The 12,295-nt window shown below is 35.5% G+C and overlaps 2 protein-coding genes across 2 annotated transcripts; both read left to right on the top strand.

The window, feature by feature from the left end:
- The first annotated feature begins 1,341 nt into the window (after positions 1-1,341).
- LOC140990339 (uncharacterized protein C57A10.07-like) lies at positions 1,342-4,280 on the top strand. The gene is made up of 3 exons (XM_073459986.1): positions 1,342-2,368; positions 3,441-3,565; positions 3,727-4,280. The coding sequence occupies exons 1-3, from the start codon at positions 1,780-1,782 to the stop codon at positions 4,045-4,047; spliced, it is 1,035 nt and encodes a 344-aa protein (XP_073316087.1). The 5' UTR covers positions 1,342-1,779; the 3' UTR covers positions 4,048-4,280.
- Positions 4,281-6,795: 2,515 nt separating this feature from the next.
- Positions 6,796-12,039, top strand: LOC140989705 (zinc finger CCCH domain-containing protein 55-like). The gene is made up of 4 exons (XM_073459046.1): positions 6,796-6,993; positions 8,046-8,454; positions 8,846-11,132; positions 11,685-12,039. Exons 2-4 carry the CDS (start codon positions 8,069-8,071, stop codon positions 11,718-11,720), a joined length of 2,709 nt encoding a protein of 902 aa, XP_073315147.1. The 5' UTR covers positions 6,796-6,993; positions 8,046-8,068; the 3' UTR covers positions 11,721-12,039.
- The last annotated feature ends 256 nt before the right edge of the window (positions 12,040-12,295 follow it).

The raw sequence follows: 12,295 nt of genomic DNA, 5'->3' as shown, positions 1-12,295 counted from the left end.
ATTGGGAAGATTGGTCTCCAAAGTCACTGATTACCTAGATTATTAAGGAACATTCCAGCAAAATTAATAACTCTACTTTGAACTTGATTTTTTTTTTAGTTCATCTGGAAATTTCTGTACATTTCCTACTATGTATTCTTGCAAAATCATTCCGAACTCATCTATTTCTACTCTAATGAATTCAAGCTTCCTTGTAGCAATGACTGTCTTCTTCTCGGATAGGACTAGTCATTTTTTTAACAAACTTTATAGAAAATATCTAAATGTTTAATATGTTCGTTCATATTTTTAGATGTTATTAAAACATCATCAATATAAACAAATATAAACTTAAAATAATATTTAAATATATTATCCCTTTTTCTTTTAATTGATCCCGTTAGACTTATTTCTAAAAATTTAATGAATCTTTCTTTGTTGTGATCAAGTGTTCTTGCTGTGATTCTTATAGCCGATGTTCAGTCGTCTATGAGATCTTGTCTGTTTTTTAAGACTAGTGCATCAATGTTAAACATAACCCCATAAGGATGTGTTGATTCTAAAACAGACTTTCCATATGGTGTTTGGTACAAGAGAATTTGATTTCTTCTTGATATTGTTTTCGCTGAAAGTTCTTCTCTACATACTCGGAAATCTGTTTGTGGTTATCTCATATTTGTACTATGAGATCCCACATTTTCCTTTGTTGGTTCTAATGTACTGTCGTTGAGCCATCAAACTTAATTCTTACTTCCGAATATAACTAGTGTTAGTGATAACCTTTCTTTCGAGATCTTTTTACTAGAAACTGGTTGTTGTTCTAGAGTTAAGATTCTTGTTTGAATATCATTTAATGTTCCGAGAATTTCTTCTTGTTTTTCAAAGATTTCCACAATTTTTGTGATACATTGTACATCCGATTGACATAGTTCTGCACCATCTTTTGGATATCTCTAAGATCTCCAAAGAGTTTGGAGGATTTCAGGATTATATCTAAGAACATGTTACTTTGAATCACAATTTTACCTTAGAATTCTGATACGTTCCTCTTTGCTCATGGTTTTTAATCTTGGTTAGATATTCTTCTGAATATTACGAAGTGTTGGAATAATTTTTATAAATAATTAATCTCGAACATATATTCGTATCCATAATTTTTTAGAAAATTCTTTTCCTCAAATATTTAATTACATAACAATAATATCATTAAATATTTGAAATAATTTCACTCAATAAATATCATTGTATATTTGAAATAATTTTATTTTTGTTTCAGTTATAAATAATTAATAAATATAAAAGTATTTTTGTGTTTTTGACATGATTAAGAAGTTTAAACAAAAATTTTAAATTATGAAGAGTAAAAATTACTTGTTTTGTTATCACAAATTCCAGTCTCTAGTCCTACCCGCTGCGATTTGCTCGATACCGTTGACATTTTCCTCTTGATTTGTGTTATTTTCGAGTATTACGTTTAACTTGAATTGAAGTTTAGAGGAAATCAAAGTTCCTCGTACTTTTTTCTGGGAATTCTTCAAATTTCCAGACCGCTCGAAATTTAATACAGGATTTTCATCTTCTTGTCCTGAATTTCTGATCTGGGCTCGCTTCAGGTTCACCTTTTTCGGTTGAAAATGAAATTTTTAGGTTTTTTTCATCGATTATCCCTCCAGCTTGTTCGTGATTGATTTCATTTTTTGAGTGGGATGATTTAAACTTTGCATGGTGTTGAGATCCAATGGTCTGTTTCTCGGATATCTATGCCTTTTGCTGTGATTATTGAGTTAGATTCTGTAATCTATGAAGACAAATTATTCATCTTCGTATAGTAATAGTCCCAAGTCGTTCAAGACCTATCCAAGGGGTGATTTTGACTTAGAATCTGGGATTGGTAAAAAGTCAAGAAGGCACAAAAACGATCCTTCGAGAATGCTAAAAGCCTTAGGGAATAAGATTCAACACTATTTCAAGCTTCACCCCATTATGCTCTTCTTGATTTTCTTGTCAATTGGGATTACAATCCTTATTATATTATCCATGCATGAGGGCCGTTTCAGACTGATGCCTGGTTATGACAAATTCAATGAGAATGTGGAGAGTTATCCTTTCCATAACTTCAGAAACCTTGTAATGGTAGCTGGCCATTCGATTTATACGAGTAGTAATTGTGAAAAGGTTGATAAGGAGGATGCTTGGTATTTGGAATCATATCAGAAGAATCCAGGTCAAGCTGCTACCTTTATTACACATATACAGAATGGAGTGGAGATCACGGCCAATGATGATGCGGCATTACTCTTGTTCAGCGGGGGTGAGACTCGGAAGAATGCTGGACCAAGGAGTGAAGCTCAGAGTTATTGGGTTGTTGCAGAGTCCAAAGGATGGTTTGGTGAGTGATTTTGCAGTTGTGTTTCCCTGATTTTATTGATGCTTTAAAATGTTTCGAAACTTTTTAAATGATAGCATCTTTGAAATATGATGCATTTTAGTGTAAAAAGGCTTAATCCAAAAGCAATAGACAGTTGAGCGTAATTTATGCCATCAAAATATCAAAAAATGTGAGCCAAGAAATCTGTTATGTGCATTAACAGAAAGCGAGAAAAGTTAATTTTGTTGTAGATCGAGTCATGAACTTGTGTGTTTCTATTTTGTTGTTGCCATACTATAAATATTTCTCTATGTTGTCTAAATGATGTAGTAGTTAATTTTAGACCACTGTTGGAGCCATTCATATCTGAATCTCGTGTGTCCATGTGGTCTGTTGCTTGAACTACGTAGGATCAGTTACCACATTGTTGGATAGGAGTGTGTTACTTTTATCATTAGCTTTTGGGATGTCCTGTGAATTTATATGATCATAGTTATAGTTTGGACAGTGTGTGTGAAGCAGAAAAATTCAAGCAACTTGGTTTTCACAAAAATTGTACATGCATCTTATAATTTTTTTTTGTTTTTCTCCAAAAAAAACTGTGGGACGTCACACCTGCAATGAAGTAGGTTTGAACTTGGAAGTTCCCCTTTTAAAAGATGCAGAGATGGTGATTTACTGACAAATTGAATTTTGAACTCAAGTAAAAAGGTTACTTTTTTAAATGAAATTTGAATTTGTTTGGAGATTATTTTTCATTACATTAGTTTAGCTCCAATTGTTTTGGGTGCTGACTGATCTGGAGCTTTTACAGATATATCCCAAATTTTTAATCAGTTAATTTTTTATGTAACCAGGCATGCTTTACTGAATGCTCCACTTTTTATTTTATCGATTTCTATTTCTCCCCAGATAGAAATTGATAAAATTGAGAAATTGAGAATGAAGAACTACTAATAATTTACTCAGTTTGGCTAAAACTACTTCTAATTTGTGAAGTTCGAAAATTCTTTATTTATACCTTCGAAGGCATTATAGGAAAAGTTGAAGTTTGTTTAGCTCGATACAAATGGACATGTGGTAAATTCTGCAGGCAAGCGAGATCAAGTGCGAGGGAGATCACTTACAGAAGAATATGCGAGGGACAGCTTTGAGAATCTTATATTTAGCATATGTCGATTCCGGGAGCTTACTGGCATGTATCCTCACAATATAACAGTAAGAACACAAGATTACATGCATTTTCAGTTCTCTACAAATTTTGAAGTTCAAGTACCTTTAAGGATGTGGTAATTACTGGTAACACCTTGATGTTTAGAGTGACATATAGCAATGGTCTTATATATTGTTAGTTTTGGGTTTTTTGAATCGATGTTCAGGTTGTAGGATATGATTTTAAGGAGGAGAGGTTTGTTCATCTTCACCGCTCGGCAATTGGATTTCCCGAATCGAGGTTCTTGTATTATGGGACGCCATCCACTCAAAATTCGAGGGAAGCAGCATTAAAAGGTGAAGCATTGGTAAGATCTCAATTTCAGGAAGATCCTTATGGTTGTTCAGGAATGTTGCACCGGAAAAAACTTGCCCGTGACCCCTTTCATCGGTCTGTCCCTTATCCTAATGGGTGTCCAGAAATTGAAGGACTGTTCAGATATTGTGGGACTGATCCATATCCAGGCCCCCTCCCTTGGGCACAATAATTTTATTCAACTTCGCTTATTTTTTACCCTTTTTATCCCAACTGTTTTTGGACCGAGGCTTGTGCTCATCACTTCCCTGCAATCATCGTAGAAGATACGCCACTCGAATACGAAATCTGCTCAGATGTCTTGTCTGTAAAGAATTTATTTCTTATGTTTTTTGACAAATTTTCTTGATTAAGCCATGAAAGGGCAGCCTGAAATTTTATGACCTCAAAATTCGTAGTTCCAAATTCCAATGACAGGATTCCACTACTTGTGTCGACAAGTACTAGATTTCAATTACTGGAAAAATCAAGTTGTAATGAGAAAAAATGGGACCGAGAATAAACAGGTGAGGTGGATTGGCCACTGTCACCTCTGCTTATTTCACACCATATCCAATCACTTCGGCAATCATGGTATAATTTTTTACATAATTCATTCAAAGTAAATGCAACCTAAATATAAATCATCAAACTTATTCATACAGTACAATTATACAAATGTGGAAACACAAATACGCCCGTGCCCGAACTGCTAAAATACTTTGTCTAGATTAAGCCATGAAGGGACAACCTGAAGCAGAGGGAACTTCGCTGGCTGGTTCATCAGATTTCTTGCCTTTCATTAGAGCTGACAGTAGTTCTCCACGGTCACAGTCCACAGAAGAACTCAACCTTCACAACCTTGGAGCTTTCGTTTTATTTTTGGAGTTCAGTTACTTTTTATATAAAACTACCAATAATTATATTAAAAAAATTTATGATTGTTTTTGTTAACTTTATAATTGTTATTTAGATAAAGTGATTTAAAAAAAAATACACTATATATTAAAGATGTGTGACGTTGATGGTCACCAGAATACATGTTTCCTTTTTTATCTTACACTAACAATGGTGTTTTATCCACTCAAAAATAAAATATAATAAAATTATATTAATTAAATTCATATTTAAATTATATTTATATAAATATATACATTGCGTGCAAAGAATACTAGTATTTATAATTTGTAGAGATAATGTGTAAATGTTTAAAATTTGATGAGATATGATACTTCTGCTTAAATTATAAATTTACTAAAAGAAATTTTTAAGATCTTTTCTATTAAATGAAAAAAAATATTATTTTTCTAAGTTAATTGAGATATATTTTGTAAAAATCAATTGGTATAACAAAGTCTGATCATAACGGTTTCAAGAAATATTAGTTTTCTAAGTTAATTGTGAATGCCTATAAGTTCATGAACTATTGCCTACAGATGATAATAGTAAAAAAGTTACGATAGTACACCCCTCAGTTATTAACAACAGGTAAAGAAAAGGTAATGGCCCTTCTAGAAAGGAAGAGCATAACCTGATATGCCCATAGATTGAGAAGAGGAGTGACCAGGTCATCCCTCCTATCCACAATTAGCAACAATTGGGAAACTTCAGCTCGTCTAAAATCAAAAAGACCACTTTCTTGTCGGTACATCAGCTTCTGTTATACGCAGGGATGAGAAGCTAAAATCAGTTTAAAGAAAATGTTTTCTAGGACATATCCAGTACAATTTAACCAAAATAAATCAGTAAATATATGATAAACCATAGAAATAATTGATTCCTAAATTACAATCAAATAAGCTACTAGGTTGTTAAATTCTTACCAATGCTTCTTGTGCTATCCTTTTTGAAACATCGGATGTTCGTGAATATCGAATAATGGGCCTTCGTTTCAGAGCCGGGAAGATGGTGGCGATTCCATCAACTGCACTATCACAAAAATGCTGCAAACTTGATGGATCCACAACACCGGGAGCATGTACATATGTGAAATGATAGGCATCAACAGAAACAAAGTCTGTATAGAACTCATGAAGATCGAGGAAACAACCAGAAGCAATGTACATCCATGAAACTCAAAGCCAAATGGACCCTCTAGAATCCATAATTAATCTTCAACTGATAGGGATATAGTTTACATAATTCCAGCCAATTAGCTTCCCAATAGATTAAAGCAAGAAAAAGACAAGTTGTCTGCACTCGCTTAACAACTTCGTGTTCATCTGAGTCCGTAAATTATGAAGCTGGGTGCCTTTCAACATTTTGGAGAAGACTGTGAACAACATGAACAAATCAAGGAACTTCAACCACTCGTTCAATTGCCTTGGGTAAAAGTTGGTTGCCTTTAAGAATAGCACAACTTAATCCAATAAGTAAAAACCGAAGAAACTGAAGATATCATCTATATAACACATTAGCATAAGAGGTTATATTCCCCAAATCTAAGAGTAGCCAGCTGACGCCTGATGTGTTGAATATTTTCGGGAGGAGTAGGTCTTTCATAAGATGATCCCACGGATTTTTATTCGTGAGACGGATCAATCATGTCCATATTTACTATAAAAATAAATATATTTGACATAAAAAGTAATACTTTTTTCGTAGATGACTTATATAGAATATCCGTTTCACAAAATTGATCCGTGAAACCGTCTCACAGGAGTTTTTGTGTTTCGAAAGTTGGACGAAGAAAATAAACAGAGTAAAATATGACCGAGTCAACTCATTTTATAAATATATATATATAAATATAAAATATGTGAAACTATTTTACCGTATTACTTTTTCTAAACCCTTAACTTCTACAATTAGATTTATAATTTAACTTTAAATTAATTTTATTTTTTGTGATTTAGTGTATATATCAGCGAAATCGATCAACTAGTGTGTCGGAAAAAAAAAAAAACCAATCAGTAACATCTGACGTGATTTATGACGTCATGCGATTTACGGATCTTAATTACTTTTGCCAGATTTATTTTCAGCTTAACACGCACGTCAGACCAGCGACTCTGATTCTCGCAAATCGCCACTCCATTGTGAAAACCTAGCCCCTCTTTCTTTTATTTTTTTCCCTGTTATTTTCATTCGCTCAGAATCAATCATTCGCGTGGGCGGGCTTGGTCGACTCAGTTTAAAGGTTCGGTTTTTCAGTTCTTTTTTTAACCCTCGCCGTTTATGTAATTTAGGGTTTCATAATGTCCTTTCTTGGAAAAGATTAGTGCGAAGAAGATCGTAAATTTTGAAGGAAGATTACACTTTTCTGTTGGCGTCGATTGCTGCAAAAGTTGGTGTTCAATTTAGTTAAACATTGACGGAAGCTTGTGACACCATGTGTTGCTTACTGTTAATAGTGATGAGCATCTTTTCATTCTTTTTCTTCGTTTCAGTGATATTTGGTACTCAATTGGGGCTGCACTCCTACAAAGTAACAATTTTTAATTAGTAGCTGGGGATAATGAATTTTTCAATAAATTTGTTTGGCTGTGCAATCAAACGAGACTTGCTTTTGTGTGTTGAAGATGAATTTTCCACAATGGCATGAGTTTGAGGGTTCTTGCTATTTCTTGTGTTTTCTCTGATTGATAAGAATGTGATTCAAGATTCTGATAACAGTATTATTAGCCAATGTAACCTAGTGATAGTCATTTTTATGTAAACTCAGGGTAAATTTGTGATTTTTTTGATAAATTATGCTCGAGTAGTTTTTGTCCTCATTGATTTGAGGTGGCACAAGGCTATTGCATATATTTGAGTTAGCATGAGTAATGTAGGAGTGTTTGTGGCATATGATGGCACTTCTGGGCTAAGTTTACTATTATTTAGAGCCCGCTTGTCAGTTTGTGAAGAGTTGTATTGGTTAAGGATTTGAAGTCTTAAACTTTTAACTCTCTTTTAAACGACTCACTTCTTACCAGCACTCCATCTAATGGAAACTCAAGTATTTCGAAACTGGTGTGATTTGACTTCTCTTTGTAGTTGGAGTCATGCTTTATAATCAACTCTTGTGCCTAGACTGGTATTGGACAATATTAGCTATTTTATTCTTTAGCTTACCTCTATATAACATCAAAAAAATTTGTACGGTTGCTAATATGCTTCAACAAGCTTGTGATGAATTTTTTAAAAAAAGCTGCTTTTGGTGGTTGCTTTTGACTGATTCTGCTGCGCACATTTATGTTAATATTGCAGGAATTAGTTGGTTTGAGTTCCCTATGAGTGAAAGGAGAAAACGTAAATCATTTTGGGATACGGAAGAAGAGGCCAAACGCCCGTCTAGTATGAATGAGCCTAATTCTTGGTCTGGAAAGGAACACCATTGTAATTATGATGACAGGCATTATCATGGATTGTCTTCATCTGGAACATCTTCCATAAAAAAGTCTCTGGATAATTCTGGACGAGCGTCTTGGGAAACCAATGAAGAAAACCCAACTGTACTAATGGGTGATGGTTTTGTCAAAAGACGACAAGATGCTTCGGAAGTTAAGGAAATAGGTGGGGTTAGCAGATTTTTCAAGAACATGTCTCCAGGATTTGATGGAATGGAAAGGCGTAACTGTAACAGCAGTTTAGAAGATGATCGAAGCCATTCACGTAGGTATGTGACAGTACATCTTGTTTTGCCATTATTGAAGTAAATAATTTATGAGTGTGTGATGTTGATATAGAGAGTTTTCTTTGAATGAATTTGTGCTTGTATTAATTATGGTATTGTTGTGCCGCTCCCCTTACCATGTATATTGTTGGAATAATTTAAAACAATATACTCCTCTCCAAAATCTGAAATGTTATTTGTCAAAATCTGAAATGTTATTTGTAATCATAAAATAGTGAATAGCAGGAGACTTTCAGTTTCAGTTTGCTTTCCACAGCGATGAATTATTTTGAGCTTCTGTGTTGTTTATGCTCTTATTTAGCCAAAAATTCAAGCCATGTTCCTTGTTTTGGAACTCAAATGAAGCGAGTATCCTTTTAATGTAATTAAATAGGTTCCCTGCAAGAGGCAGAAGCCGGAGTAGAGGCAGGACAAGTGGCAGGAGTCGGAGTAGGAGCTTGAGCAGGGGTAGAGGTAGGGACAGGGAGCGGGGGAGAGGCTGGAGCAGAAGTAGAAGCAGAAGTAATGACAGTGCAAGGGGTCTGAGCAGAAGTCGTAGTCCAATTGAAGATTATAGACGCCAGTCTTATGGATGGAGTGACAGATCAAGAGGCCCTGATAAATCATCTCAAAATTGTAGAGACTATGTTGCAGGAAGTTGCAGGAGAGGCAGCCAATGTAGATTTCTTCATCCTAGTAATGTAAGCCACAGGGATGGGGATCGCTTGGAAGATGACCCTGCAGAAAGTTGGAGAAATAAAGTAGACCGAATCCGTACTTCAAAACATGCTTACAGTAGAGGTCCTGAAATGCAGGATGATGATTCTGAACCTAATCGTCGAAAGGATGAGCAGTTCTTAACCAAAAATAGAAATGCGTTCCCTTGCAAGGACTTCATGAGGGGGAATTGTCGTTGGGCAGATTCTTGCAGATTTTCTCACCATTCTGCTTCTGGTGAGAGTTTTGGCAAAAGTTGCAGTGTGAGATCTTTTGATAAGGACAGTGGTCATCAGTCGAACCAATACGAGAAACCCATCTGCAAATTTTTTGCTGCAGGGGAGTGTGATAGGAATAATTGCAGGTTTTCTCATGAAATCATTAACAAAGGCAGTTTGCATGACAAGAGTAACTGGTCGGATGATGCAATGAGGGTCTCGGATGCTGTGAACACTGTTGGTTGGGGTGAAAAGAATGTAGCAGACACAAAAAGTACTGATGATTTTAGTAATGAAATGGGCAATGGGATGGAAAATGAGGACAAAACTTGGGGAGTACTGGATTGGAAAGAGATACTTTCGAATAGAGAGAAACAAACTTCTCCTCCCAGGGAAAGTAGCAATCATGACCAAGACATAGGCTATAATGAATATATGGTTAAGGCCAGTGTGGCAAACAAACTAGAACAACTCATCTTACTCAACTCTCAGTTACAAAACCAGGATGAATTTTTGAATGTCCGACAACAAAATTCACTGCACGGACATCACAGCTTCTCTGTCAAAGCCTTGCAACAGAATACTTCTTCCACTTCACACATTCAACAGCAGCATCCGGAAATGTTACAAAATGATATTGTGAATCAGTTTGTCTCTGGTGTTCTTGATGGGGTAAAGAAATCCCAAAAAACCACTCATCCTGATTTTTTCTCGGGGCAAAGCTTGAACGAAAAAGGTGAGAGAATGTTTCTTGGGCATTCTTCAATTTCAAATGAAACTATAAGAGGACGGAATATGCTCTATCCTATGCCATCAAATGAAGTTGTTACCGACTTGAATCTGCCTGAGACGAAGATAGTCGTGCCTTTGAATTTGCAAGCTGAGATGCAGAACCATCAGAAAGCTATTAAATCCCCTAAAATGTCAGAATCAAAGGTCCTTCAATTTTTTCCAAATTTGTTGACCAATGAGCACTCTACTCAAGTGACAAACTCTCCAATTGTTATCCCTGATCAACCAGTTGGTCATGTGACTGAAAATCCTGCTATATTTTTGGGACAAAGATTTGTGAATGAACAAGCACAAGCATATCAAAGCATCGATCCCTCCAATTCTAGTGGGGTGATTCCTTCTCTTTCTGATACCGGGGTCGGGGTTCATACCCCCCTTGTTAATACAATAAATGCACAAATGAGTCCCGTTACGGCTTCCCGTGATATGTTTAATCCCTTGGAAAATGGAACGGATGCTGGCGAGCTCAGCAGTCGTTGTTTAGTCCCGAGAACTGAACAAAATAGTCAGATACATATGAAGCAATCATCTCCTTTATCTGTTGGCATGGAAGTTGATAATTTGAAGGTGAATGATCAAGAAAATGTGACGGCGAAGCAAGATCAAGTAACTGCCAAACCAGAAAATGAAGCCCTTGGTGAGCAAAGCAAGGACGATAAAGAAAACAAGGCATCAGAAACTCTGGATGGCCATGGGAAAAATGAAGGGGGAAATAATACAAAGGATGAAAAGGGAATGCGTTTATTTAAAAATTCTCTTGTAGAATTTGTAAAGGAGATTTTGAAGCCTACATGGAAAGAAGGTCGAATGAGTCGGGAGGCTCATAAAACGGTAGTGAAAAAGGTGGTTGACAAAGTGACTGGTACAATTCAAGCTGATCATGTTCCAAAGACACAGGAAAAAATCGAACATTACTTGTCATGCTCTAAACCGAAAATTGCCAAACTTGTGCAAGTAAGTCCTTGCCATGTATTCCTGAACAGTTGTATGTGGTCATTTTGAAGAAAAAACTTGGTCAGCCTAATTGAGAAAATTTTGGCACAACTTTTTATTATGGTCTTTCCCTGTTCCCCTCCGTTTACTGTGAGCTAAATAGAAAATGCGCATGACCCTAAACACATGACAAAAGGTAAAAGGCGGCATTTTTTATTTTTATCATTCCCCTCACCGAGTCACGTTACCTTCCAGTGAAATCTCTCTTTCCTTTAAATTGGCCTCTGAAATTCACTCTTTGAGTCGAAATGGTCTGTGCTGCTTACTGTATTCGACTCGTCCTTCTAACATGCCATCGTAGTATCTGGTTTTTATCATACGTAATGAGGTTGCCTAAAATCCTCTCTATTCAGCTACAGGGGTCCTAAGTTGTGTAGTGTCATAAACTTGTCCGAATGAGGAAGAGAAATTGATTCAAAATACGTTGAAGCAAAAAGTCCCCACCCCAATGTAATAAATAAAATTCTCTCTGGTGTTTCACGTGATGATATTCCAACTGTTGTGGTTCTGCAGGCATACGTGGAGCGCTGTCGAAAGGCGGAGTCTTGAATTGAATTTTGAATCCTTTCATCTGTTATTATAGCAGTTTGGCATGGAATTTTTGATCCAGTAGTCAATATATTGCACTGGGATGATTTCTATCCTCGGTGTTTCTGGGATTGCACGTTCATTCCAGGAAAATATTTTGTGCAACTCTCAACGCCTGTTAACAACATGTGTAAGCTCTTAGCAGATGTTAGCTTTCTTAATATTATTTTCAATCGTGATAAAAAAAAAAATCACAGCTTCTTGATATTTCATTTATAATCCATGTAAATACTTGCGGAGTACCGTTTTTTGCGGCGAATAATAATTACTCATTCCTGTTTGTTCAATGTTTGGTTAAATTTTCTAAGATGAATGTTATGTATCATTATCTTATCTAATTATATTGAGTTTTTGTCTACAAATTATTCATCGTCATCTTGATCCAAATACATCACATTAATTGTAATACTATCTGTGTAAAAGAAAGATCGGTTGGGCAAGAACTAGTTCGAAGGAACATATGTATAGTTAAAATGTGGATTCTTTAAATGTGATCATTTTATTTTTAAGAGAAGTTGTAAAATATGGATTATTAC

The sequence above is a fragment of the Primulina huaijiensis genome, chromosome 12, assembly GCF_012295235.1.
Source record: "Primulina huaijiensis isolate GDHJ02 chromosome 12, ASM1229523v2, whole genome shotgun sequence".
Lineage (NCBI taxonomy): Eukaryota > Viridiplantae > Streptophyta > Magnoliopsida > Lamiales > Gesneriaceae > Primulina > Primulina huaijiensis.
The sequence above is the reverse complement of the archived record's forward strand: the minus strand, read 5'-3'. Positions and strand labels throughout refer to the sequence as shown.

Bases quoted from the DNA above. Each gene is read 5' to 3' on its own strand.
- LOC140990339 (XM_073459986.1), top strand. From the start codon at position 1,780: ATGAAGACAAATTATTCATCTTCGTATAGTAATAGTCCCAAGTCGTTC. The intron at 2,369-3,440 runs GTGAGTGATTTT...TAAATTCTGCAG, and splicing joins AGAGTCCAAAGGATGGTTTG to GCAAGCGAGATCAAGTGCGA. The intron at 3,566-3,726 runs GTAAGAACACAA...ATCGATGTTCAG, and splicing joins TGTATCCTCACAATATAACA to GTTGTAGGATATGATTTTAA.
- LOC140989705 (XM_073459046.1), top strand. From the start codon at position 8,069: ATGAGTGAAAGGAGAAAACGTAAATCATTTTGGGATACGGAAGAAGAG. The intron at 8,455-8,845 runs GTATGTGACAGT...GTAATTAAATAG, and splicing joins GATCGAAGCCATTCACGTAG to GTTCCCTGCAAGAGGCAGAA. The intron at 11,133-11,684 runs GTAAGTCCTTGC...GTGGTTCTGCAG, and splicing joins AAATTGCCAAACTTGTGCAA to GCATACGTGGAGCGCTGTCG.